Source organism: Oreochromis aureus, linkage group 13 (genome assembly GCF_013358895.1).
Source record: "Oreochromis aureus strain Israel breed Guangdong linkage group 13, ZZ_aureus, whole genome shotgun sequence".
Classification (NCBI taxonomy): domain Eukaryota; kingdom Metazoa; phylum Chordata; class Actinopteri; order Cichliformes; family Cichlidae; genus Oreochromis; species Oreochromis aureus.
In genome coordinates, this window is record NC_052954.1 from 2,472,397 (window position 1) to 2,499,438 (window position 27,042).

Genomic DNA, 27,042 nt, shown 5'->3' on the forward strand with positions numbered 1-27,042 from the left:
GGAAGTGTGGCAGTCCGACAGCACGACGAGGAAGTGAAAGCGACAGCGGCTCCTCCTCACGCCGTGTACGGCACAGAGCGGCAGGCTGGGAGCCACCGAGCCCGCCGACTACTGTCTCACACTTCAGTTTCCAGGAACCACACGGTTTGGACTGCTGTTTCTCACTGATACAAGGACTTGTTCAGTGTCGGGAGTGCTGAAGTAACGCTCAACTCACTTTCTTTATTACAAATTCATATTTCGAGCTTTTCAAACTACATCGGAAAACGTACCGGTGTGTTTTGATGTTTCCCAAATCTCAAGAAAGGTTGTGTTTTATTTTGAAAATGATCACCCGGATGTAATCATTTTCGTTTCCGGGATAACTGTGTTGTGCTCGTGTTGATGGGAAGGCTGTTTCCCCGTGCCTGAAAAAGCCGCGTGTGAGTGACCGCACGGTAACGGAGTTGCGTTTTAATGCCGTCCAGCTGGTATAAAACCGGACATCGCCTCGTTAAAGCACACCCTGTGAACAGGAGCGCCCTCCACTACCTTCATCGTGAGTCACGTTTTTGCAGGAGCTGTTTAGCCCACGGGACTTTTGTTTGGTCCGCTACACCTGTGTCCGTGCCGTGCCTCTTTCATACGTTACTGCTTAAAAACACATCCGTGGACGTAGAGCTGTGCCCACAGTCACAGCTCTTGTTTTATAGCCGTCTTTATAGTCGTCCCTGCCTGATGAATTTTAGTGTCACAGAGTCGATTCTGATCATCTTCTGATCAACTTTTGCTTCATAACTTTTGCACTGTCCACTTCCTGCTGTGACAAAACAAATTTCCCACGTGTGGGACTAATAAAGGTTATCTGATCTTATCTTATCTTATCTTATCTGAATCAAGAAATCATTGAGATGAGATGAAACGTTTCTCCCTCTGAAAACGCGCAGATGAACAGAAGCCACTTTCTGGCATTTCCTTTCGAGCATCGGGACATGCTTGACGGTGGTGAAGGTGCTCGGGCTGGTTTCCTGGTGACAGGCAGTGGGAGCAAAGACATGAGGAGCAGAAATGATAACAGGTCACAGTCTGTCCCAGAGCTAACACACACTCACCTTTAGACCTTTTTTGTTTACTGCTTAATGAAAAATCTGATTTCAGCTGTAAACTGTGTGGAAAAATGTCAAAATAAAGAAATTAGAGAAATGAGGCTCCTAACTAAAACCAATGAATGAACAAACAGATAATAACACTGGTGTTATTAGTGGTGCCGCGAGGAGCTGAATGGGTTTGTCTCTGGCTCTGTGAGTGTGACTCTTTTATTGGTTGCGTTTTTGGAAAAATAACAAGATGAAGTTAGGTATAAATGTGTTGTATGATCATTTAATACGAGGCTAGTGAAGGCGCTGTGGGAGAAAATGGTTGTAAGTTGTCACAGAAAGCTGGACACAGTGTTTTTCTGTTGTAAAACCGCAAAAGTGAGTGTAAAATGACACTGTGGTTACCGTGGTTACTAAAGCTGAGGGTGTGTCCTGCAGCAGGTGCAGAGAAGCCACAGACATGAAGGGCCACGGCGGCGGGTGGCAGGACGGTCGGCTCAGACAAAGAGTTGAGCAGGTATGTGTCTCTCCTCAGTCTGCGTACCAGTGTCACCAAGACCAGTACAAAGTAATCAGATTACATAGTAATGAAACCAAGCCGCTAAACAATTAATGATGTCATCATTTGTGTTGCATAAGTTCTTTGAGTATCTGCTGTGTGTGTGTGTGTGTGTGTGTGTGTGTGTGTGTGTGTGAGAGAGAGAGAGAGGGATAACCCTGGCACTGCTTCATGCTGTGTGGCCATCATCAGGGTGTCAAAACTATTGATGTTCCATAAATATAATGCCAGCGTGTGTATTTCATGATGTTTCCTTGTGTTTTTCCTTGTGTCCACGACTTTGGTCACATTAATGTTAAACTGTGTTTTCAGTATCTGGCCTCCAGCAGCAGTGAGTATGTGGATCTGTCAGCCATGGCCCTGGACCTTCAGAAACTGTACAGGCAAGTGATTTGTTCTGGCTCAAACAAAACACTCGAGCTTGTTCCACAAAGCCGAGATGGGCACGGCTGGTTACAGTGAAGCGCCACACACTGAGATATGTGGTGGTGTAAAACGGAGAGCTCTCTGCCACTGCATGTTGACTTTTCTTTGTCTGTGTTAAATCAACTGTATTTAATGACTGACTGACTGACTGACATGGTTTTACTTGTGGAGCATTAATGCATCACACTGCAGACCTGCATCTGTGAGGTTGGCTAATATCCCAAATTTATGAGTCATTTTTATTAGAGATGGACCGATCCGATATTACGTATCGGTATCGGTCCGATACTGACCTAAATTACTGGATCGGATATCGGCGAGAAATAAAAAATGTAATCCGATCCATTAAATATCAAAAAAGCACCTCACAAAACCTGCGACACGGCGTAACTCGGCTCATAACCGTAGCACGTTGGAGCAGTGTGCCTCACATGATAGAGCGGCTGTGTGTATTTGTAGCCTCGCTACCAAACCAGCATTTCATCTCCGAGGAAGTTATCCCAGAGAGAAGTAAAGCAAGTGTGTAAGTTCATCTCTGAATGTTTGTAAAGTGTTCCCATGTTAAGCTTAACAACCGATATATGGAGCGACTGCCTCTCTCTCCCTCACCTTCCTGCTGCTACTTCAATCGTGAAACTGATCAATGATCAGCTGATCGGCTTTTCTGTCGCGAGTCCGTCTCTCTTCTTTGTTTTTGGCCCACTTTGCACCAGAAAGAGGAAACCAGCGGCTGAACAACAGCAGCACGTTTAAGCTTGATAAGCTGTTGTTAGAATTTATTTAATATTACTTTCTACACCAGGATCCTTTTCTAGGCAGCTGACGGCTGGTAACTGTGCAGGGGCGGATCTAGCAAAGTGCAGCCAGGGGGGCCGATAGGGCATGAACAGGGAAAAGGGGGCACAAAGACATACTTTTCTTTCTTATTCTCATTTAAAATGTCTCGCTTTTAATAAATAATTATCTGAATCTTACACCCAAAGTTTTAATCTGATGTAAAATGTATAGAAGTCCATTACTGCATATAGTAACTGTTAAGTCTAATATACCCTAGTAAGCTATAGTACTTTTTCCTTTGGGAAGATACCATCTGTGAATTCTGCAATTCTGTTGAAGAAAGATGTTGAATCTATTTAATTATTCTTGAAAAATAATTTATTTCTGTGCTTTTTTTTCACCCTGCATCAAATTAAAGTTGATTACATCGATTAAGCATCATGAGGTGGAGGGTGGGGTGGTTCCTATTTTTTTTGTTGGGAGTTTGCAACCCTATTAGTTAGGTTGCTTAATATTTCTGCTAAGTACTCTTTAAAATACCAGAATAGGGAGGATGGAGTAGGTTTAAGTTTATTAGATTGATCAGTGTTGCTGAACTATGAAATATTTTGGGTGCAGTGTATTTTGTACATACAGGTATAACAGAATAGCTTTAGTGTTGTTGTTTACTTAAACTTGAGTATGAACTTATACAAAATGCAGCAAGATATTAAGAAAACAGTTTTATTGATTAAAAAACACAATATCGGATTCATATCGGTATCGGCAGATATCCAAATTTATGATATCGGTATCAGACATAAAAAAGTGGTATCGTGCCATCTCTAATTTTTATAGACAATGATAACAGTGACACATACAGTCATTGGACTTGTCAGTTTGACAAATCTGTCCTGAGTGGGCCTTAAAGTGGAGTCAGTACTCATAAGGAGCTCGTTGGAGTTCCTTCAGCAGCAGTAAGCTAAAGGTGTTCTCCATCATTCTGTCATCATTGTGGACGAAGTTTTGTTCACTGAGCTTTGCAGGCATGTGTTTGAAATGAACTTGTAACCTTTGTCAGACTGATGGGCAGCACCAGCAGTAAGATCATTGCTGCTGACCTTCCTCGTTCCTGTGAGAGTGTTGGGCGTGCTTTTTTCCCATTCGCTGCATCTGCGTTGGGCTTCATTGTTGTTAAAAAGAAAATATGACATGTGGTTCTTTATTTCATTTTCAGACTTGGTAAAGACCAGATTGTTTTTGTTTTTTTTATCATGCCCTGAAAACCTTACTACTGAAAGGAGTTGTACTTCCTCTTTCACATCACTGAGCTCACTAAGGAGAGCAGAACAAGGTGCACAAAGATGCTGGAAACTCCATCTTTGGGTTGAGAAAATCAATGAAGAAACATCTGATCATTAGTGCATTGTTTATTGTCACAGAAAGCGTGAATCAGTTTTCTTTCCTGTGTCTGGTAGTCAGTCATATTAATTAGCTTCAACGCTTTTTAATTAAATTTCCTTTCCCTTTACTTTTTACATGCATGAGGTGAAGGACGGCTGGGATAGAACTGAAAATGAACATAAATCTGAATTAGTATCGGCCTTAGGCGACTCCGATTATGAAAATCAGTGCTCAGTGCTTCCACCGCTTTGGTCCTGGTGATATGAATTTATTGTGTCTTTAGGATGGACTATGGCAGAAGAAACAAGACAGCGTTCAGGATCCAGGTAGAGAAAGGTAAGAGAGACGCTGCAGCTGCAGCAGCAGGGTCTGTGTGATTCTGCCTGTTTGGACAATTCTTGATTGATATTGAACAAGAAGGATGAATTATTCCACCGTAGCAGTAGGCTGGTTAAGGATGATCATATTAAACTGCACAATGAATTCCTTTTTAATGAAAAACAGACAGGATCATTCAGGTTTTCCATCATAGGAAAAGTCTGGTCATGCAGCGAAATGAGAAAAGCCCAAATGACCTCTCCAGCTTGTGTAAGTCTGTTACAGCCTAATGATTGTACACTCTGTTTGACATGTATTGGCTTTTCTAGTGTATGAAGCAGTCATTAAGGATTCTGGGCTGAACGACCTGGAGAGCAAACACCTGGCTAAGAGAGCCAAGCACAGCCACCGTGACACTGGGTGAGGACCCTCTGCTTCTTGGCCTCCTCTGCTTTCCTCCTGCTCTTTAAATGTGTAACTAATGTGCTATAAACCTGTGTTTACAGTGACGAGAGCGGTAGCAGCAGCTCAGAGGAGGCTTCTGACAGTAATGAGAACGTTGTAAGCACTGATTAGTGACGGTTGAAACTTGGTGAAAGTGTGTTTGTCGCACTTTAACCTGTGTGTATGTGTGGATGCATGCTCAGTCATCCTGGTAAGGAAATCCCAAAAAGTTGATTCTTTTCTCTGAACAGAATTTTAACCGACTTTAGCAAAGACTGCCTAAAGCTAGTACATGAGCACGAGCAAGGAGCACGATTGATGGCTGCACCTGAGATTCAGATGCAGACAAAGCAGGATTACTCCTAAAAGTCTGCAAATGAAATCTTCATTTAAGGGCCTCCCAGCAACAAAAATGCTCCAGAACCAGCTGCTCAGTGAACGGGCGAGACAAATTTAACCTTTGACATGCTAAAATTAATAGAGATCATTCTAGATGAGAGTACTCTTCAAAAAGTGTTTGAATTCACTGTGAAGGCTCGTCTAGCACACCAAAGTCCAGGCAACACAGGAAGTTTAATCCACTTGTTGTGGGTCAGAAACACCAGCAAAATACAGAGAGTGTCCTCAGCAGCAAGAAGGATGCCACAATGAGGACAAGTGGGTGAAAAATTTGTCTAACAGACAACTCACCAAAAAGTGGAGAAAAACATCCAGCTTGTCTCAGCAATGCAAAGCACCCAGCATCCAACATCTGCATGGAGGAGAGGAAGGCACTCACATCACTTAGTAATGACAACAACATTATCATCCATCCTGTCAAGGGTAGGTGCACAAACCAGAAATACTATCATGAGAAATACTTATGAGCCCCTGAAAGAAGACCCAGGAAGTGGTTACAGGAAGAGGGAGATGGACTGTCTGAAGCAGTTAGAACAAGACGATGCTATTGACCGGACCTCATACCAAAAGCTTTACCCAGTGGAAGCTACACCAAGGCTGTATGGTTTACCAAAGACACATTAACAGGGTGCACCTTTAAGACCGATTGTCTGTAACTCGGTCACCTATAACATCTCCAAGTTTTTGGTTTCAACCTCAACCTGCTGCAGCTCTGAACACCACATCCAGAACACCCTGGATTTTACTGAGATGTCATTATGGAGGCAGATGAAACAATAGTTCAATGGTCTTTGATCAGTGGTTGTTGACCAATGGTCATGACAATTTACATTTAATGATCAAGAAACTGACCTCGCAGCCCATTGTTAGTCAGTGATGCTAGTGTCAGTCACTGTGCAAATGTCCTGTTTATAAGGTTGGAAACCTGCAGTCAGCTGAGACTGAAGAAGTCACCTGGTTTAGTGACGAAACGTTTCTCTCACTGAAAACGTCCAGATGAACAGAATCAACTTCTTGGGGCAGTGTGTGTGTGGTTTAGCACTAATCTTCTAATGTGAACCTTTTTCTCCCTGCCACAGCCCACAAACCACATGAACAGCTCTCTATCGTCTCTGTACCGGAAAGGGAACGCTGCTACCAGCAGTCCTCGTGGCACAGCCACTCCTCCGCCGCCTTCAACTTCAGCGACCCTGGTTTCCAAAGGAGGCTGGTTTATTGATAGAGCTCCTGAGAAGAGCAGCACCGTCATCGACCTTTGTGAAGACGACCCGACTAAACAGCCAGTAAATGTATGTAACTGTGGAGGATATGTCTGCACAGATGAACCGTAGTAAGCGTCGTGTGATAAGCATTAAGATGTGATCTGGTTGTGCTCTTTGGTGCTTGGAATTGCATCACAGTCAGTATTGCAAGTTGTTTGGCTTCAATAAGAAAATGTGCTGGTTGTGCTAAGAGACAGTACACCCTGTCAGGTTTCTCTGGATGATTTCAGTCTCTGTCAGTATCGGTCTCTCACGTCACTGTGGAGGAATTTTGAACTACTCTGCTTCAGTTCATGGAGGTTTGCAGGCAGCAAACTATAATTTATGCACGATTCTCTTAAGGTCCAGCATTTCAATCAGGCTGAGGTCCAGCTCTGACTGGGTTCATCCCCGGCTCCCCACTCTGGAGCTATTCTTGGTCCTCACTGAATTCTACGTTGTGCCAGTGCTTTCACTGAAGTGTGAATGTTATATTGAAGTGCTTAAGCATAGAAAAAGTATGTGAATGAGGCTCATACTAGAAAGTGGTTTGAGTCCTCACATGGAGCAGAAAAGTATTACTTAAATACCATTTATCAAGGTGTGGCAGCTCTGCCATTGTGCTGATATGCTGTGCTTGGTTTTCTCCAAACGTGCCGCTCTTTGTTCTCCTCGCCCAAAGGATGTCAGGCCTGATTTACTAATATTCACGTGGAATTGTTCTTACCCTGCGCAAAACATTAGTTTGCATGCAAAATCATCGTTGCATTTATGAAACGTGGATTCTGGCCTATTTTGTCCTCAGCACCATGTGTAAGTTAGTAAATCAGAATTGCACGAGGCCGTTGGTTCTAAACAATCTCATACAGTTTGCGGGGCAATATCTCCATACTGCCCACTCCAATTTTCCTCTTGAAGGAAACGTGTTTACCTCCAAGTGAAGTGGAGAAAGCAGTGGTGATGTTGTAAGAGAGAAGCTTTCACATCTAAGGCAAGAAACAAGGAGAAAATGAAATAATAGTGTCTGAGGTCCAAGGACGAAGAAGGCACAACTTTCCAACAGCAGCTTTCCACGGGAGTGAAGACCAAGTAAATGGATAAATACATACATGATATAATAGTGATTCTGAACATCGTTTCCCCTGAGACAGTCACTGTGGCTCAGGTAAAAATAAAGTGTCTAATCAAAGGTGGTGTGAAAAAGATTCACAGAAAAGAGGAGAAAATGGGTCGAAGACAAGAAGCAAGCGATCCCCCGATCGTGCCAGCAATGATAGAAGTCATTGTTAGACGGTATATGCACTGCTTCCTTTATGGTGCTTTTCTCTCTACCTGAGCACTCAAAGGGCTTTATACAACACGCCTCCTTCACTTTTTTCTTTCTGTATGGAAGTACATTCATACTCCATCAGAGAGCAATTTGGTGCTAGTATCGAACCCAAGGAGACTTACAGACTGGCTGCTCCCAGTCTGTAAGTCTGTGACATAGTGTGACATATTTGTCACACTTAAAGGTTTCAGATCACCAAATAAATGTTAAAATCAAAGATAACCTGAGTTACACATTTTAAAAGTTTGTTTCATCCATTGAGGGAAAGACGTTATCCAAACCTACCTGGTCATGTGTGGAAAAGTAATTGCCCCTAAAACTAACAGCTGGTTGTTCCAGCCTTGGCTGCAAGAACTGCCATCAAGCATTGGCAGTGAGTCTTTCACATCTCTGTGGTGAAGCTTGGACCCACTCTTCCTTGCAGAATTGTTTTAGTTCAGCCACACTGGAGCACTTTCCAGCACCAACGGCCTGTTTAAGGTCATACCAAAGCATCTCAATTGGATTTAGGCCCGACTTTGTTCGTTGCTTCTTTGAGCCACTCAGAGCTGCACATGATGCTGTGTGTTGGGTTATTTTCCTGCTTTTGTCAGGCCATAAACTGATGGCCTGACATTCTCCTTCAAGATTTTCTGGTAGAGAGGCAAATTTATGGACTATCCAGGTCATTTGCTGCTTGAAGCAGGCCCAGCCCATCACACCACCACCGTGGAATGCTGTGTTAGTTTGATCTCATATGTAACGTGACTCGAGCTTCCAGTCTTTGTGTTGCTTTTGGTCAGCAATGGTTTTCACCTTGGAGCTCTCCACTGTTTTCTTCCCCTTGGTTAATGGTTTTCTGGAGTCCCAGCCTTAGAAATGGGTCCTTATCCGTCCTTTCCAGACATGTCAGTGTTTTGTTTTCCAGCAGGTTCTTTAGATCGTAATGACGTGTTTCTTTTTTTAGCTCTCTTAGTCTACTTAATTTTGTCAAATAAACGACTTGATAAGAAATGACCTAACATTTAGTTGATTTCTTGAACATGTCTGACGGTAGGCCTGGGTGTGGGCAGTGAAACTGAGCTGTGATTGGACACAGTTAATTCACAAGGGGGGCAATTACTTTTTCACACAGATTTGGATAGCTTTTTTTCCATTAATAGATGAAGTCCGCAGTTAAGTCTTTGTCTGATATTAACATTTGATGACATGAAACATGTAACTGTGACAGATATGCAAAAAGAGATGGTATTTTGATCATGTTACACCCCAGCCCAGGGAAACCCGGCATGCAACATAAGGAAAATAAAAATAAGGAGAACTGCCCCCACACTCCCTGCTCTCAAGGAAGACGAACCAAAAAGACAACTGCCACGGATTTCACAACAGCCAGTCAGTTTATTAAGGCCCAAAAGGTAGCGGGCGTCAGGGTGAGCATGGCCAAAACAACAAACCAAAAAACTCTAGAAATGAAATGCAGCTGGCTTACCTTCACCGAAAACCCCAAAAGAAAATTACAGGTGTCTTACCTGCCTCCCTAACCAAAAACAGGAGAAAAGGTTCCCAAAGAAAAATGGCTTCTCACCCCTACAGCTACTGAGTAAAATTAAATATTGACAACTATTTACATCTATATACAACACTATTTACAACACGGAAAAAGCTTCCAGAATACAAATTCACACGCAGCCACATGCACAGTTCGTTGGGAACAGGAAGTAGGCGGGGGCGTTTCAGTTGAGAAGGGTCCTCATTTATAGCCGGCCTCTCCCAGTCCTCCACCAATGGTCAGCCTCCACCTGGAACTCACATAGCAGCAATAACACAGGACACAAACTATGCCACCCTCTGGTGTGGCAGACCAAAAAAACACAGTACAAAAAATATCCATAACACTGAATCATAACAATCAGTATTTATGTTCTATGTTCACTTTACATGGTCTCCTTATTTGTCACAAACAGACAGACGTGTCCATTCTGGAGGGGGACAGGTCTCGCAAGAAGTCCAAAAAAAGGACAAAGACTGCTGAAAGAAGTCCTGAAACTACTGAGACACACATGCTGAACAAGAAAGGTACCACTTTGTGTAGTTTGTCAGTGTGATTATGTAAGCTACATTCTTGATTACTGTTTTTTTTTGGTTTCCTTTTGCCTCCTTATAAAATCCTCACACAGCTTGCTTGGCATTGCCTTTAGGACTTCAACTAATAATTGTTTTCCATTTTGAAGAATTTTTATTGTTGTTTCTTCTACTGTGTCTATATACTATGAAATTGTTTCGTACTGTACAAAATTTTCGAGTCATCCCTCATTTCTTTATATTTTGCGTCCAAGAAGCCACATTGACTGCTTTAAACTCAGTCAGTCCTTGTGCCGGTCGATGTCATCAAGCCACTGAGCGATGAATCATTCAATTAAAACAACAACCAGCCAGTTTTGTGGCTACACATAACAAACAACTTGGCAAAGAACCAATTTTAAATTGTCTTCAGACACTTTGTTACCAGCACCCTGTCACAAATACACATCATTTGTTTCCTTTCTTAGGTCAAATCTATAAAAAAAAAAGGAATTTGAAAGACATGAAATAGCATTTTCCAACCAACAAAGTTGTTGTTTTTTGTTTGTTTTTTTAACAAGGAGCTGTTAGCCAAAACTATCCAAACGTCAGCAGCTGCTGAGACTTTGTTTAATAGAACAAGTTTACCTTCAGTAAAATGACGGCTTTAGGTGTGAAACACTTCCTTCCTGACGAGTGTCACAGACATGATGAAGACTGTCACATGTTGTCCTGCATCTTAGGACAGTAATGAGCTTTGTGATCACAGTTGCTTCAAGACGTTAAGAACAGTAAGCGACTAAACTAAATTTAGATAATAAAATATATCACGAAGATACAAAATATAACAAAATAGCCAAAATTATAAGTACAGTATCCCAGTATATAACGCAGGTGCTCCTCTTATCAAACTGCAAAACTACATTTTCTCTGTAGAGGAAACCCAACAACTACTGCACTGTTTACTGTGCATTAGATGGAGCGATTGTAAAGGGAGACATCCACAGCAGGAATAATTTCCTGTGTTGTTCAGAGATGCATTTTGGGTAATCTCAGTCCCTCACTGAGCATGCTCCTGGCACCTCGTGGAGTGGGTGGGAGCTAAGGTACAACATATCTTAGATGATATACTTTAAAAGGGTTCAGCTCCACCCCCACAACATTACTAGCCTTGAGGAAAAACTTGTATGTAAACATTTTTTTGACCCCTTATTTATAATTATATGAACCAGGCATGTGTTTCACTTCAGTTACAGTTTGTAAAAGTCTGTTATTATAAGTTACCACACTTCACTGCAGTGGTTGTCAGCATCTGTTTCTTTGCAGTCATTTTCTCTGTGATTGATTCTGTAGCAAAGTTGCCTGAGCTGCACTATCCCACTTTGAAGTTTGAAGATGTTGGAGGAAATGAAGAGACATTAGTGGTTAGTACCATCGTCTTTGCTGCCTTGTCTGTAGCTAACATTAGCTTCTTTGATTAAAGTGTGTTACTGTAAGTAATCCAAATCCTGCACAGCGCGGCTTAAATTATTAAATTGTCTAGCTTTGTTGTAGTTTAAACTCATTCTTATAAAAAACATTTCTGCAGGAAGTGTGTAAGCTGCTCATACACATGCGACACCCAGAGGTGTACCAGCAGCTGGGAATGGTTCCTCCGAGGGGCTTTCTGCTGCACGGACCACCTGGTTGTGGAAAGACCCTGCTGGCCCAGGCTGTGGCTGGGGTGAGTGCTGGGTGAGAGAGAGAGAGAGGGATGCGCCTCGGCATCCTTTCAGCCTGGTTTCATAACAGTTTTGGCAACTAAGTGCTGCTACTTCTCTAACATGGTCTGAGTATGGGTGACGTCCATGAAGGTGTTGTGTACTTATATAAGCTGTGACTGTGTGTTTCAGGAGATGCACCTGCCCATGTTGAAGGTTTCTGCTCCAGAGCTGGTGTCTGGAGTGTCTGGGGAGTCTGAACAGAAGCTCAGGGAGCTGTTTGACCTCGCTGTGGTTAATACTGCTTTTTTTTCCCTTTTTACTTTCAGTCGTTCCAGAAGTGTCCGGCTTGCTCCTGAGCCTATTTTAGCAATGTGCTGGTCATTGACAGTCAGATAGTCAAATGTAACTGATCCTCAAAGCTGCAGCAATGCTCTAAGTTTAGTTGCTGGTTTCATAGAGCTGCAGGTTGGCCGGTAAGACTTGTTATGGTGTCGTAGAAAGTCCTCTTTGAATGTGGTTTCAGTTAAAAAACATGTATAGAGATCAGGTCGATGCATGAATAAGCATGAGGACTATGGCATGACTGTAACAATATAAAGTGAATGTAATTTCTCTTCTTCCCTTGCAGAGTTCAGCTCCGTGTATCCTGTTCATAGATGAGATAGATGCCATCACCCCTAAAAGAGAGGTGGCCTCTAAAGATATGGAGAGGAGGATTGTAGCCCAGCTGCTAACCTGCATGGATGGTAAGACATGTAATTCTCTTGTGGAAATACAAGCAGACTCACAGACATAAGCACTTATCAGGGTCGTCGCACCGGAACGCCCATGTTCATTAACACGACAGCTCGGGTTTCGTTAGCACCGTCACGTTTTTTTGCATTCTGCCTGACAGATCTGAATAGTCTGGCAGTTACGGCTCAGGTCCTGGTCATCGGTGCCACCAACAGACCAGACTCCCTGGACCCCGCCCTCCGCAGAGCCGGCCGCTTCGACAGAGAGATCTGCATGGGTATCCCAGATGAAGCGGCACGTCTCAGGTCAGCTACACACAACTAGAGGGACAAATTCCTATTTTAGTTGTACTTTGTGTCAACATTTCAAGTTGACCTTTTGTACTTTATTGACTGGTAGCCAAAGGCCATCAGGGGTGGGAATGGGTGACAAATTAAAGGAACAACACCTTCCCTACTTGAGGTTCTCTCTGTCACAGAGGCTGTTGGGTATTTAAGAGTGATGTGAACAAATCACAGGCAGCCTGGTTTTTGGCAGATATTAGCTAACAACAAATCAGGAAGGTGAAGCGAGGTTTCTTTAATAAGCACGCTGCGTATGCTGACCTGTTTCTTCCTGGAAAAACATGGAAGCATACGTGCGACATCTGTGGAAAGCAGAGCAGAACTGAATCACACCACAAACTCCAGTTCTGCTGCTAGTTCTGTGGCAGCTCAGGAGGTGAAGAGGAGTGTTTATTCAAATGTCAGAAGAAAGATGAGGTGATACTGAAGGAAAGGATATGGTGATTTGAGTAACATATCCATCACAGATGTCGGTGAGATGCTCACAGGATGCTGAGACCTGTTGGGCAGGTGGACGATCAGAACCGTGACCTGTTTGTGAAGCAGGGATTGTTGGCACTTTTGGGTTTTGGCTATTTACCACAGCAGTCTCTCGCTCGGCTCATGATTAGACAGTTTGAAAATATAACTTGTTTGGTACTCTCCCAGGATCTTGAGGACGTTATGTCGAAAGCTGAAGCTGCCAGAGGACTTTGATTACCAGCAGCTGGCCCGACTCACCCCAGGCTACGTGGGTGCTGACCTCATGGCGTTGTGCCGCGAAGCTGCCATGAGTGCTGTAAACAGGGTGCTGCTGGAAATGAGGGGGCCTCCACACAGCCAAAGCCAGACATCTGCTAAAGAACCGTTAGCAAGCGGAGCTCCGACTTTGACAGACGTCCCGTCCGAACAACAACAAGCAACCGACACCAACCCCGTCCCTCAGGAGGAGCTGGGACAGAATCATCAGCAGGTATGAGGAGCTCCGGGACGGTCTCAAATGTTACTCAGTACGATGATCGTTCTTAAATAATGAGGACTACAGACTTGTTGCTTGAAACAGTCTTAATTGTTTTTCTTATAAGCCTCTTATCAGTGTTTGTATAACAGAGCTCAGTGACAGATGCCTGCTAGAGTATTTAAAAGTAGAATGGGAGGCAGAGCCTTCAGTTTTCAGGCCCCTCTTCTGTGGAACCAGCTTCCAGTTTGGATTCGGGAGACAGACACTATCTCTACTTTCAAGATTAGGCTTCAAACTTTCCTTTTTGCTAAAGCATATAGTTAGGGCTGGACCAGGTGACCCTGAATCCTCCCTTAGTTATGCTGCAATAGACGTAGGCTGCCGGGGATTCCCATGATGCATTGAGTTTTTCCTTTCCAGCCACTCACTATGTGTTAATAGACCTCTCTGCATCGAATCATATCTGTTATTAATCTCTGTCTCTCTTCCACAGCATGTCTTTATCCTGTTTTCCTTCTTCACCCCAACCAATCACAGCAGATGGCCCCGCCCCTCCCTGAGCCTGGTTCTGCCGGAGGTTTCTTCCTGTTAAAAGGGAGTTTTTCCTTCCCACTGTCGCCAAAGTGCTTGCTCATAGGGGGTCATATGATTGTTGGGTTTTTCTCTGTATTTATTATTGTGCTATCTACTGTACAATATAAAGCGCCTTGAGGCGACTTTTGTTGTGATTTGGCGCTATATAAATAAAATTGAATTGAATTGAATTGAATTGCAGGTGCTGTTAAACCTGTCATCACTGCTCATGTTTTGATGACTCGAGCTAACAGAACTGCTTAGAGCCAAACTGAGGCGAGTGGCATACACAGCTATATGGCTCATATCACATACCAGACACACCTTCAGCGTGGCAGGCATTGAAGTTCTTATCTTCACTAAATATGTTGGTGCTGCTTCAACCACAGCATGTGTACGCATCACTGCCCCGTTTCTGTTTCATGTTTTTATGGAGCCGTGAACTCTGAGATGCCAGACTCAATCTATTCCATTTCGAATGCAAAACGACTCACAGGATTTCCTGCCTCTGTGTTGCCCTGACGTGTTTTGTGCTGCGTCCAGCAGGGGGAGCTGTGGAGCGTGCTGTGCCTGCTGAAGAGCACAGAGACCCTATCAGAGGAGCAGCTAGCTGGCCTTTGCATTCTCATGACAGATTTCCAGCTCTCTCTGGCTAGTGTGCAGCCCTCAGCTAAGAGGGAAGGATTTGCCACAGTGCCTGACGTCACCTGGGAAGATGTGGGAGCGCTGCAGGATGTCCGAGAGGAGCTCACCATGGCCATACTGGTAAACATTTGGATTCTCAGCATTTTTAATTTAAGAATAAACCATGACCCTTTTTTATAGTCTTTTATTATACTGATTTCCTCTGTTCCTCTGTTACTGCGTCTCTCTGACATTATCCACAGTTGCTCAATGGCTGCCTGTGTTTGGTGTTTGAGCTGGTTCACTCTTTTCTGATCAGTGTTAGTACAGATAACACAGCTGTGTGTGTGTGTGTGTGTGTGTGTGTGTGTGTGTGTGTGTGTGTGCGCGCAGGCTCCAGTGCGTTCTCCAGAGCAGTTCAGAGCTCTGGGGCTGAGTGCACCGTCTGGGGTGCTGCTGGCTGGACCTCCAGGATGTGGAAAAACCCTGCTGGCCAAGGTTCTCCCGCCCACCAACACATACATGAGCATCAGCTGTTTTCATAGCACAGCATAGTTCTGAAAATCTGAGTGGACAGAAAAAGATGGCGTGGTGTTGGGAGCATGGTTTCAAGTTTTTCATAAAGCTGCACAATGATGAATCTTAAACATGTTCAGGCCAAACCGATTATCATTTATTTATTTTATATGTAACTTTAATATGATATAAATCAGGACATTCGGTCTGTTTCTGAGGATGAAGTAGGATCACTGTCAGTGATCAGGATCAGTCACACGCCCCTGTGGAGTTTGGACAAACACACTTAACTTAGCATAAGGCCTATGGCTAGCTCTGTCATGCTGCTCATTTTCTCAGCGTGTCTCACTGAATGCTTCTATTCTCTTTCCTGATAGGCCGTGGCCAACGAGTCAGGCCTCAACTTCATCTCTGTCAAAGGACCAGAGCTGCTCAACATGGTTAGTCACTGAGCTGGAGAGCATGCTGCTGTGCTGGGCTCAGCATTGTTATGGAGAATCATAGCAGAGCCAAGAGACATGCCTCTGAGGGTTTGTCCTCAACCACCAGCCACACACGCCTGTAGCTCATCTGCATATTTGGATTCTCTTTCACGACCTTTTCCTCATTTCTGTTGATTTCTTTATAACCGTGCTGAATGAAAGCAAAGAGTTGGAGAAATAAGTTATGCTCACAGTAACAATGTTGTCTGTGTTGACCTCAGCGTGGCTCGATCAGAACTGACTTGTACTCTGTGTTTGCAGTATGTGGGAGAGAGTGAGCGGGCTGTCAGACAGGTCTTCCAAAGAGGACGCAACTCTGCTCCTTGTGTCATCTTCTTTGATGAGATCGACGCACTGTGTCCACGCCGCTCAGGCCATGAGGTGAGATCATAATATTGGCATGTCAGTTTGTAAAGCTGCTTTATTCCCTGGAAGGTTGATGGACTGTTTTGCTGGCGTTTTGAGGAAAGTGTGATTTGATTTAAACTATAAACTGCTAACTGTAGCAGGGCTGGCACATAAAGCCCTGTGGAACTCCATGAGTAACTTTTTTGTGGTTAAAAAGACTCCCCATTTACATATCTGTCAGATAGATGTGATTCAAACCAAGCAGGCCGTTTCCTTTAATAGCCAGTGTGTCTCTCTGTAGTAACACACCGTGGTCAACAGTATCCAGTGCTGCACCAACCAGGACAAGCACTTAGTTTTTATTACCCGTCGTATCTGGTAACTCTGAATGCACTATCATCAACATGTATGCTTTTATATGACAGGCTCTCTATAGGCTCATCTTCTTTCCTTTTCAATTCAATTCAATTCAATTCAATTTTATTTATATAGCGCCAAATCACAACAAAAGTCGCCTCAAGGCGCTTTATATTGTACAGTAGATAGCACAATAATAAATACAGAGAAAAACCCAACAATCATATGACTTTTATGTATTTATCTATGAATTTCTGTTATTATGGTTGCCAATGCCAGCACTGAGAGGCAGGAAGAAAAAGGGGGAGAAAATCAAAAAAACCAACCACTGGGTAATACACCAACCACCCCCCCACAGCAGGCGTGAACTGTCTTTGTGTTCAGTCAGGAGCCAGTGTGCGGGTCGTCAACCAGCTGCTTACAGAGATGGACGGCTTGGAGAGTCGACGGCAGGTCTTCATCATGGCTGCCACCAACAGACCAGGTATAGAGACATACTACCATAACACCACACCTACAGGAGCTGCTTGGCCACGGAAACCCAGGCTGTGAAGCTCCTGGTTCACTGTTTCTGTGCTGAGGCAGAGCGCTGTGCACTGCTGTACATGTCGACCACTTTTGGCTGAGTTGCTTCTAATTTTCAGAGTGTTTAAGCAATGCTGTTGCTTCCACTAGATATCAGCTGAATGTGGAATATCTAGGAAAGAGAAAATCTTACAGTATTACAGGACCACCTTTGAGAATAACGCATTCTTTCACAAAGGCTTGTAAAGGCAGCTGCATGAATGGCTACTGGACTCTACACATTGGTAATGAGACTGAAAACTACTAAATTCAAAGAGTAACAGGTGTGGCCGAGGACTTTTGCTCATATAGTGTAGCTGGAGTCCTTAGAGTAACTGGAGACTGTGAAAATGGGACCATACTGGCAAGTTTCCCTGCTTGGTTTTCCTGAGGACATTTACTGAGGACGCATGGAACAGGAAGGGGTTTTAGGTTAAAAATAGTACTTTGAAATGGCAGGTTTTTACTGTTACAATGTTTACAATGTTCTGTGTCACTCTAAAAACTTTTACCACCAGATATCATCGACCCTGCTATACTGAGACCAGGCCGTCTGGACAAAACCTTGTATGTGGGTCTGCCACCACCAGCAGACCGCCACACTATCCTGCGTACTATCACTAAAGTAGGAAATAGATTGTTTTTATTCAGATGAAATGAAAAAGTGTGCATTATATATTGTATACTATCAAATAGAGAACAAAGGGGAAACAAAAATAATAAACAGTTATGTTGATGCACCGATGACCGTATTTTAAAATCTAGCTGACACTGAAAATATCCAGCCACACACTGCTGATTAAGGACATCATAGAAAAGCTGTTGATCAACTTCACTGCTCCATGTTTAGGGAGGGACCAGACCTCAGTTGGAGCAGGATGTCAGCCTTGAAGAGATTGCACTAGATAAGCGCTGCGATGGCTTCAGGTAGGTTTGAGCTGAGGAGCAGCAGTGTGGCTTCAAAGCCTTCTTTTTAGGTTGCAGTGTTCAAACTGCACTGACACATAAATAGCACTGAAAAGAGTGAAACCTGATCCACCCTAAAGGTGTGTGTGTGTGTGTGTGTGTGTGTGTGTGTGTGTGTGTGTGTGTGTGTGTGTGTGTGTGTGTGTGTGTGTGTGTGTGTGTGTGTGTGTGTTTTGACGTAGTGGAGCTGACCTGACTGCATTGGTGAGGGAGGCGTCTCTTAATGCCCTGAGGACCTACCTGAAGTCCCAGCGTTCCTCGGCTGCATCTCCTGGTAACTTAACTCGTCCTCTGCATGCCTGCACAGTGTTTAGCTCATGCAAGTGGAGCTGTAATCCTCCTGTGGGTCTGCAGGTAGTCACCAAACAGATTCCCATGGTTTTACTTTACCACGTTACGGTCTGGCAGTGAAGCGAGGATGAGACTGTACTGTTTACATATGAGTATGAACCTGCATTGTCTTTTCCTCTAGTTAGTGCATGGACTCTAATATAACACCAAATCACAGCAACAGTTGCCTCAAGGCACTTAATATTGTAAAGACCCTACAGTAACATATACAATAGAATACTGTATACAGTATACAGTATATCAAACTTTCATATGGTCCATATTCCAACTCAAATAACAACAATAAGCTAGCCTGATAGGTGCAACCGAGACCTCTGTAGGTTTTCACTGAAGATTATTTTTAGTGATTTATAAACTTAAAGAAGAAACAATCATAGCAACTGTATTTAATATTCTTTGTATTGAGTTCTGTTTCCTCTTTAGTACAGCTAACGATTGTTGTGCTACCAAACGGTAAAACATAATTCACAGTTGTCGTGAAACGAGTTAATTACACTCAAAGCATGCATGTCCATTCAGTTCACCTCTATGCTCCACACAGGCCACACACATTCGTCTGCTGCTGACATCAGAGTGAGCAAGCATAACTTTGAGGATGCCTTCGGGAAGGTCCGACCGTCTGTGTCCGCAAAGGTAATAAAGCATGGCTCACATTTTGGGAACGTATTTTCAATCAGGATCTACATGGATCCAAATTCTCATTTACAGACGTGTCCTGCAAGTACAGTGGTGAAAAAAGGTTAACATACGATAGATAGATATTTTAAAAATCATTAGGTCTTAAAGTACATACATACAGATCAACAACACCATGTGGCCTATGATTTTTATTTATATAAAATTTGCCTGTTTGTGTATTTATATATGTGTGTGTGTGTGTGTGTGTTTGTGTGTGTTTAAAAAAGCAGGTCAGGGAGAGGCAGCAGCTAGTCTTATTACACCCCATAGTTGTTATGCTATCACTCCTCTGTCTCCTCATAACTCCAGTACTGGTTGGCTCATTACAAGTCCATTACTCTGGCAGCATTCCACCTGCTGCTGATAAGAAGTGTTTGTCACAGCAGACTGAACTGGCTCTCAGTCACAGTCCCACGACCTACCTGAACCGGTCTGACTCGTCTCACACTGAACACTGCATGACAAAAACTCTGCAGTACTAACCTATAAACTGAATGTTAATGTGAACATTACGCGGGTAACTATTTAAAAATAAGAGTGGACTGAGTGAATGACAGAGAAACAGAGACGAGCTGTTCAACTTTTGTTTCTGTGTGAAAACCACAAACGTGCACTGACTCTCTCTCTCTGTGTGTGTGTGTGTGTGTGTGTTCCCTGTGTAGGACCAGAGGATATATGAGCAGCTCAGAGAGTCCCTCAGATGACTGCCAGACCAAGAAAACATCAGCATCAGCCCCACTCACAAATGATTGAATAACATTGTAGTGTATATACAGGTATAATACTTTTCTATTAAAGTTTGACAGATGCGACTTGCATGCGTTCTTTCAGCTGGAGCACACCGACCCTACGAGCTGCTGCTTTGTCTTTGAAACTCTTTGAAAGAGTGAAAAACGAGCTGAGAGGCTTAAAAATGCAACAGCTTGGGTGCCGACTAAACGCAGCAGCACGTCTGACACAGAGCCTGTATTACTACAAGGCAGAGGAGTACTTACTACTGCATCTCTATAAATTAGCATATTGTGGAAAAAGGTGGGATTTTTTGCAAATGAATTAAAAAGAGAAGCCTTTAAACATTCTATATTCATTTCAACATAAAACTGTAAAACATGTCAGGTTAATGCTGACTGTGCCAGCCCAGGACACCCACACTGGGGGTTCTTCAACTCAAAAGGTTTCAGTTTGAGTCAAATTACACTGAGCACCAGGTTCACATGGAAGACGATGTGAGAAGGTCTCTGCTAAGGAGGCTGGCTCTTCTGAGTGCTCTATCAAAGCATGTTGATGAAGGTGTGGCTGGGAAGGAAGTGCAGCAAAAGGTGCTCAAGCAACAGTGCTGACCGAAGGAAAAGTGTCGGTTCAGGAATTTGTGAAGGAGTGGATTGAGACTGCTGTCAGTGGGAGGAGAGGGCCAGGCGCTACAACTGTCTCACAGGTGATATCAAGCCAGCCCTGAACCACAGCATCAAAAGCATCTTTCCAGGACCAAGGAGAAAAACAACTGGACTGTAGTTTAGTGCTCCAAAGTCCTCTTCCCACATGAAAGGAATTTCTTTTTTAAAAATATTTCCTTTTGGCCCTTATCCAGCCCCACTCGATAGATGCAGTGAAGAGTGACAGGAAAGTAGAGAGAGTGGAAGACACAGGGCAAAGAGCCGTGGGCCGGAACAAAAACCCATGCCAGCCGGCCAGTCGCCTCCCCATCCCAGTGAGCCAAACCGGCGCCCCACATCAAAGTACATTTCTAAATGGAAACTTGTTAGTTTGGAGCTGTCTGAAGTGCCAAAACTACCAAATGCTTTACGAACTTGCGTGGGTATTATTTTTTTAGTTTTCTTCACTTTTTTCCATTTCTATATTTATATACATATATATAAATAGAAGTGTTCAAGGTGCATTCTCTTACTTCCCTTCAATAAGCTGTAAAGTAAGACTGTCAAGTTTACCACTGGCTAACATGAGCAGTGTGCATGAATGCAGCCACCTGACACACAGAAAGAGGAGGACATGAAGGACCAAGACATTTGTTTTCTACAGAGTTTAATGTGATGCTGGTCTCTTTAAGGAGGAAACAAACAGTGTGAAACATACAGCACAGTACAGGAGTGACAGGCTTGCTCCAAGCACACAGCACAAAAAAGTGAGTGCGCTCCTCTGTGGTTTACATCCAGAGATCTCCGACAGTGAATTCATAACAGCACAACAGTCGCCTCAGTACTGTCCACGTCATTGGGTTCAACATAAGTAAATGTGCAGGCTTAAAACATAAAATATGGTAAAGCTTATTGTTTTAACACTTTCGTCTTTTAAAGAAATCTTTCTCAAGAAGCAATCAATTAGGTTACGATCACAATCATGGAAAACAAAGCTCTGGCGATCAGTTACATATGCATGTCACAAGCTCAGACATTTTCAGTCACAGGTTGGATCTTGTTGAGGATGGGCTGGGGGCCGGGGGCCGGGAGCCATTACAGGCCACAAAATGTGAACGTCTAAATATCGCATCTATGTTGGCTTTAAATGTGTATGGATGCATCACTCACAAGAAATTCAATTTATATGGAAGGAAGTTCAATTTCAATACACTGTGTTTGTCATACTGCTCAGCTCTAAAGTGGAAGAAAACATCTGGTTTGTAGTCAGTTGGATCCAGCTGCTTTGGTGCCTTCAGACCACAGCACAGCCAGCTGTGACGCTTTACCTCAGCAGAGGAATCTGTGGGGCTGGCTGCACAAAGACCTCATACTCTAATAGTTCGACTGGCGGGACAGGATGCAGATACTGAAGCCGCAGAGATCACTTGGTTAAAAAGGAAGTCCAGTCTGAATGACTCTGAAGCCTCTTTGTAACAGCAGGGGTGTGTCAGAGAGAAGTGCTGCATTGTGTTAGCCCTGGGTGGACGGGCCACCTGCCCTGGAGTTACCCTACCCCCAGTATCCGCAGACAGGCTCCAGGCCCCCCACCACCTGACTTTGAGAAGCACTCAGGAAAGTATGAATGAAGCTTTACTTTATTCGGATATCTGAACCGATTCATAGCGGTTCAGATATCAGGTCTCTGTGCAGCCAGTCCTATATTTGTTCTCGCTCTACAACACCAACAAATTAAAGCCCAGCACCACCCGTTTTTGGACCTGGAAAACAAAGACCTGTTCTGTGCACACTCAGCACTTCATCTCTCTAATCAGTTTAGTCCACATGTTGAATGCACTCATCTGCAGAAGCTGTTAATTTTTTCAAAGTGGAAAGGCTGCCATTACAGCGGACACGCAGCTGTGTTCCCACAGTGGCGTTACTCCTGTTTGACCTCTCCCTTCAGTTTCCTCTTGATTCGTGAATATGGGCTTATGGTATCATCCATAATAAAGTCGTATAGGACCTTCACCCAAGATGTGTACTGAGGCAGGTCCGTATAATACTCTGCAGCAATTTCCTTTACCTGCAAACAAAACACAAGGATTGGACACGTCACAACTTTCTCCTCTTTACTCGCTATACAAATTCTTTCATGCTTGAGACATAATGATTTTACTGTTTCTACACAAATTACACTGGTGGTGGTGCTGAAATCAACTCATCTGAAAGAAATGACCTAGTTTACAGCCTGCTGCTCACAGATAACTTATTTCCTGTTCCTTTAGGATTATCGATGCTGATTTCAGTTTGTTTCATAACTCAGGTAACAGAGGGGCACAAAAGTAGGCAAGCTGCTCATTCAGCTCTGATCTTTATTGTTCTCCTGAGAACATTCAATCATAACATTCTGTATAATTTTAATATTAAACAAAATCAAATCATGGATTTAGGCAGGTTTTATGTGACAAAATCTAGTTCTCAGCTGCAGAATGTTTCTAAATCGTTACGGTTTCTCCAAATCAAGCAGGATTTTCTCTCAGGACGACTACCTAAACCATCTGTTGACTTCGCCTGTGTACACAACAACGTGACATTAGCAGGGAACTAACTCCAGTGGTCAGAATGTGTGGGTAACAACCTGCAATGTCTCTGAACTTTACTCACCATGGGCAGCCTGCGTCCTGGGATGCTGGGGAAGTCATGGTGCTCATTGTGGTAACCCACATTGAAGGTGAGCAAATTGAGAGAGCCATAATAAGAGTAGGTCTCGTGACCCTTTAGGAACATATAGTGCTCAGCTATGAAGTGCCCAGAAATGGGATGCAAGCCCATTCCCAGCATGGAGCCAGCCAACATGTAGACCACAGGCTTAGCCCCCCACAGCCAGTAGAGCAGAACATTAAAGGTGACCTGGAAAGCCACGTTGGTCATCTCAAGCTGAGTGATGGGTTTAGGGTTAATGCAAAGGGGTCGTATAGCATAGAAAAGTGGCTGCAGAATAATCCAGATAAACTTGCGGAAGCGAGTGCAGAAAAACCAGCCTTCAAAATCAGTGGGGATATCTACATCAATCCCATCTCCACCCAGGTAGCGATGATGATCCAGGTGATAGCGTTTGAAAGACGCAGAGTAGGGCAGGCCGATCGGCAGGTTGGCAAAGATGGCAAAGTAGCGGTTCCACATGGCTTTATTATTTCCAAATGCTGTATTGTGGGAGATCTCGTGAATAGCAAGGGTCATTGAGTGGTTGATGCAACTGCCAAATGCATAAGTCCAAAACAGAACCCATTTCCAGTCCAAGTCCTTGACTAGGTAGAAAGCTACAAACTGTATCACCACCATCATGCACACGATCCATTTCAACCTCGGGTCAGGACCCATCAGCGTTTTGATTTCTGGATATTTGGCTGCAAGATAAACACAAGAGACTCAAAGTCAGTTCAGTCAACATTCAAATGCTGAAAAGAAGACAATCCCGGCCTCACGAGGTAAAGCTGCGCTCCTAATTAAACTTTACACTCTTCGTACAAAGTTGTAGACAATGATATCCTTGAATTAAGACTATTTATGAATTTGGAACAGATGTATCCTTATCAAATTTGAAAAATGCTACTGCATTTTACTAATCGATCATTTAAAACTGCTACCATAAACAGTATTTCCATCTTATCTTAATGGCTGACTCAAGAATAATAAACACTTCAGGACACTTTAAGAGACTTGCTGAAAACAGTGTTTCACTCAGGCCTTTTCCACAGGTTCATGTGATTAAACATGTTTCATTTACATTAAAAGCATCACATTTTTTCCATAATTAGTGACCTGTGTGTTGATTCTCTCTCTGTATCTTCCTGTCCTTACATAAAACTTTTGACCCCCATACCACAAAGTCATGTTTTTATAATCATGATACATTTGTATCTACATGATAGATACATTTCAAAAATCCAAAAGATCCAGTTTAACATGTAAAGACAGACAGACTATTTATAAACCCCAAGACTTCTGGAACAATATCCTTTGAAAGGTTATTGTACGTAATTAAATCTTAGTTGACTAAAATAAAACTATGCTTTTGGGGAAAAAAAACAAACTGAAATTATTTTGTGAAAATTAAACAAAATCAAAGAGATCTCCTTAGCTTTAGTCTGCTAATGTATGTTATTACACCTTGCCTGGTGGAGCTTTGATGGACATGTTTATTGAGTTTACTAGAGCCCACAAGACTGAAATCCAACAACGTTCAGCATATGCCCTCAACATAGAAATACTTGAAGAAGACTAAAACTAATAAAAGCTAAACTAAAACTCTGTGCTGCAATGGAAAGTCCACACCTTAACCCGACTGAACTCCAATGACCTGCAATGAAAGGTGCAATAGAAATAAAATGGATTAAAAATTTGAATGACTCAAACTCTAACAACCTCAGTCAAAACAAGATGATAAGCAACTCAAGCCACAGCTGTTGAGTCACTTCAGGTTCACTCAGATTAAAAGAGCAAACCCACAGGGCCTCCAGGCTACATATATTTGCACAAAACGTGGGACAGCAGAGAGATGTGTCTCAACACATCCTGTGTCACACCATGCTGCCTCCACTACTAGAGCAAGATGGCTCTCAGAGGGAGGGACCTGAGACCACACAGGCTACATAGTTAAGCTCTTTACAAGCAAACATGTAACATGTATGGACATACAAACTACATAGTATCAAGTAGCAAATTTTCAGTAGGGGCACAATTCACAAAGTTTGGAGGTATATAATCACAAAGACATAAAAACAACTTAAAATGCTGTAAGGGGAAAAAAAACTCAGTGAACTTAAAGTATTGTGGGTAACTTAAGTGTTGCCCATCTCCTCAGTGAAAAGACACTAGAAATGCAAAAGAAACAATGACCACCGTCGTCTTGGTCCAGTGGCTAAAGCAGACCACCTGATTCTGAGAAAAAGGCACTTTGACACAATGAACGCTTTGTGTGTTTGACAGAAGAAAAGCATCATTCAATGTGAGCCAGCTGCCTATAGTTAGTAATGTGAATCACCCATCAGGACCCATAAACGTCATATATGCAGAGAGAGAGAGAGAGGGAGAGAGAGAGATCATGGTTCTTATTATTTTGTTTTCGAGCTAAAATGCAAAAAAAAAAAAAAAGAAGTTTGTGTGTCTTTCAGTTTCATGTCACAATAACTTTGTTTGAACTCTGAAACTAAAAAAATTAGTCAATCTCCTTGGAAATTAGCTATACCACTGAAACTACGAAACAGAACAAACTTTACAAAAATCAACACTTACAGAGCATACTGTAGTTTTTATACTAGCTATTGTCAAATTGCAATACTTTCCTTGCCGAGCCTGCAAATTAACACTGAAATGAAGTTTTTTTTGTTTGCACTGCTTTAACTATGCCAAGTGTGGGGCGAGGATGTGTTATAATGTGTGCGTTTAACGCTTAAAATCTGCCCCCAAAGTCAACAAACTACTCCTGAAAGGCACCGAGAGCACCGGTTATGTGTCAAACCGTTACTGCAGCTTTCCCAAGAGAAACTTAGGGAGTGGCACATAACCACTGCGAGAACTCCATTTGCTAGCCTCACATAATATTAGTTGGGTCGAATGGCCTAAATAGCTGGAACTTCCTTGTGTGCGCGTGTGTGTGTGTGTGTGCGCGCGCGCGCGTGTGTCCATGTCAAATTGTGTAACGGAAACGATGGTGGTTCTCACCGTGGGTTAAATATTGAGCAAAGTCGGTCTGTTAGCTAACATATACGGGTGGATAAGGAACCGTTAGCTTGAAACTAATTAGCATCTTACCGTTGCTTAAAACTAATCAAAAAACTAAGCCTCTATGGTGTCAGGGTGTGCAATTAGACGGTTTAACGAAAGTTAATCGTCAAAAGCCAAACTTGGGTATACCTTTGTTAACTATGGATTTATGCGCAATTTGCTAACGGATAAGCTAGCTCACCCAAAATCGCTTTTCTCCTGTCAGCATGCGGCTGGTCCGTATAAACCCATTCGTAGTCCTCACGGGCGACTCGGTTTCCCATCTTTGTGACTACTGTAGTGAGAAGTTTACCGCACTTCGCCAAAAAGTAATAGCACAAGGTCGTTTCTTTAAAAGAAACTTCTTTGCCTCCCCTCCTTTCGTCTTTGATGGCCCGCCCGCTGACGTGCCCAAAAGCCGGCAGGCTACAGACTCCGCCCCCGGTGGCCTGTCGCTACGTAACAGCGAACACTGTTACGTAGCGACAGACTGGTTTTAAGACCCTTCTTATTTTCATTGTACTGCTTATTGTTACTCTTATTTGCCCTGTATGTCTACTGTACGAACGTAACCTGAATGACTGACTGTTCACTTTTTAACTTTGAGCACCGACATAGCAACAGCCTTAAAACGAGTCTGTTTTTTTCAGAACTTTATTTGAAGTTGCAAAGTGGCACCTACAACCAGGCTGAACCCCCATTCATCAAGAATCTAATATGGAATCGCATCATACTTTATCACTGTCA

The 27,042-nt window shown here is 43.2% G+C and overlaps 2 protein-coding genes across 7 annotated transcripts; one reads left to right on the forward strand and one right to left on the reverse strand.

Annotated features, from left to right (window-relative positions):
- The first annotated feature begins 73 nt into the window (after positions 1-73).
- Positions 74-19,986, forward strand: nvl (nuclear VCP like). 6 transcript variants are annotated; one of them, XM_031756150.2, is made up of 25 exons: positions 260-538; positions 927-1,057; positions 1,515-1,593; positions 1,948-2,018; positions 4,505-4,557; positions 4,869-4,959; positions 5,046-5,100; positions 6,462-6,671; positions 9,897-10,008; positions 11,347-11,417; positions 11,582-11,716; positions 11,886-11,987; positions 12,325-12,442; positions 12,592-12,736; positions 13,424-13,727; positions 14,832-15,053; positions 15,306-15,410; positions 15,806-15,868; positions 16,172-16,291; positions 17,000-17,099; positions 17,698-17,804; positions 18,030-18,106; positions 18,328-18,419; positions 19,038-19,129; positions 19,837-19,986. In XM_031756150.2, exons 2-25 carry the CDS (start codon positions 927-929, stop codon positions 19,876-19,878), a joined length of 2,697 nt encoding a protein of 898 aa, XP_031612010.1. In that variant the 5' UTR covers positions 260-538; the 3' UTR covers positions 19,879-19,986. The 6 variants fall into 6 exon arrangements, with proteins under 6 accessions (XP_031612013.1, XP_039477599.1, XP_031612010.1 ...); XM_039621664.1 differs by having other exon boundaries at positions 1,518-1,593; XM_031756153.2 differs by lacking the exons at positions 260-538; positions 927-1,057 and adding an exon at positions 74-201.
- Positions 19,987-21,197: 1,211 nt separating this feature from the next.
- degs1 (delta(4)-desaturase, sphingolipid 1) lies at positions 21,198-26,726 on the reverse strand. The gene is made up of 3 exons (XM_031756157.2): positions 26,498-26,726; positions 23,194-23,936; positions 21,198-22,612 (listed from the first exon to the last, which is right to left on the reverse strand). The coding sequence occupies exons 1-3, from the start codon at positions 26,577-26,579 to the stop codon at positions 22,466-22,468; spliced, it is 972 nt and encodes a 323-aa protein (XP_031612017.1). The 5' UTR covers positions 26,580-26,726; the 3' UTR covers positions 21,198-22,465.
- Positions 26,727-27,042: the final 316 nt, after the last annotated feature.

Bases quoted from the DNA above. Each gene is read 5' to 3' on its own strand.
- degs1 (XM_031756157.2), bottom strand. From the start codon at position 26,579: ATGGGAAACCGAGTCGCCCGTGAGGACTACGAATGGGTTTATACGGAC. The intron at 23,937-26,497 runs GTGAGCTAGCTT...TTTATCTTGCAG, and splicing joins CAGGAGAAAAGCGATTTTGG to CCAAATATCCAGAAATCAAA. The intron at 22,613-23,193 runs GTGAGTAAAGTT...TTTTGTTTGCAG, and splicing joins CAGGACGCAGGCTGCCCATG to GTAAAGGAAATTGCTGCAGA.
- nvl (XM_031756150.2), top strand. From the start codon at position 927: ATGAACAGAAGCCACTTTCTGGCATTTCCTTTCGAGCATCGGGACATG. The intron at 1,594-1,947 runs GTATGTGTCTCT...CTGTGTTTTCAG, and splicing joins TCAGACAAAGAGTTGAGCAG to TATCTGGCCTCCAGCAGCAG. The intron at 12,443-12,591 runs GTAAGACATGTA...TCTGCCTGACAG, and splicing joins GCTGCTAACCTGCATGGATG to ATCTGAATAGTCTGGCAGTT.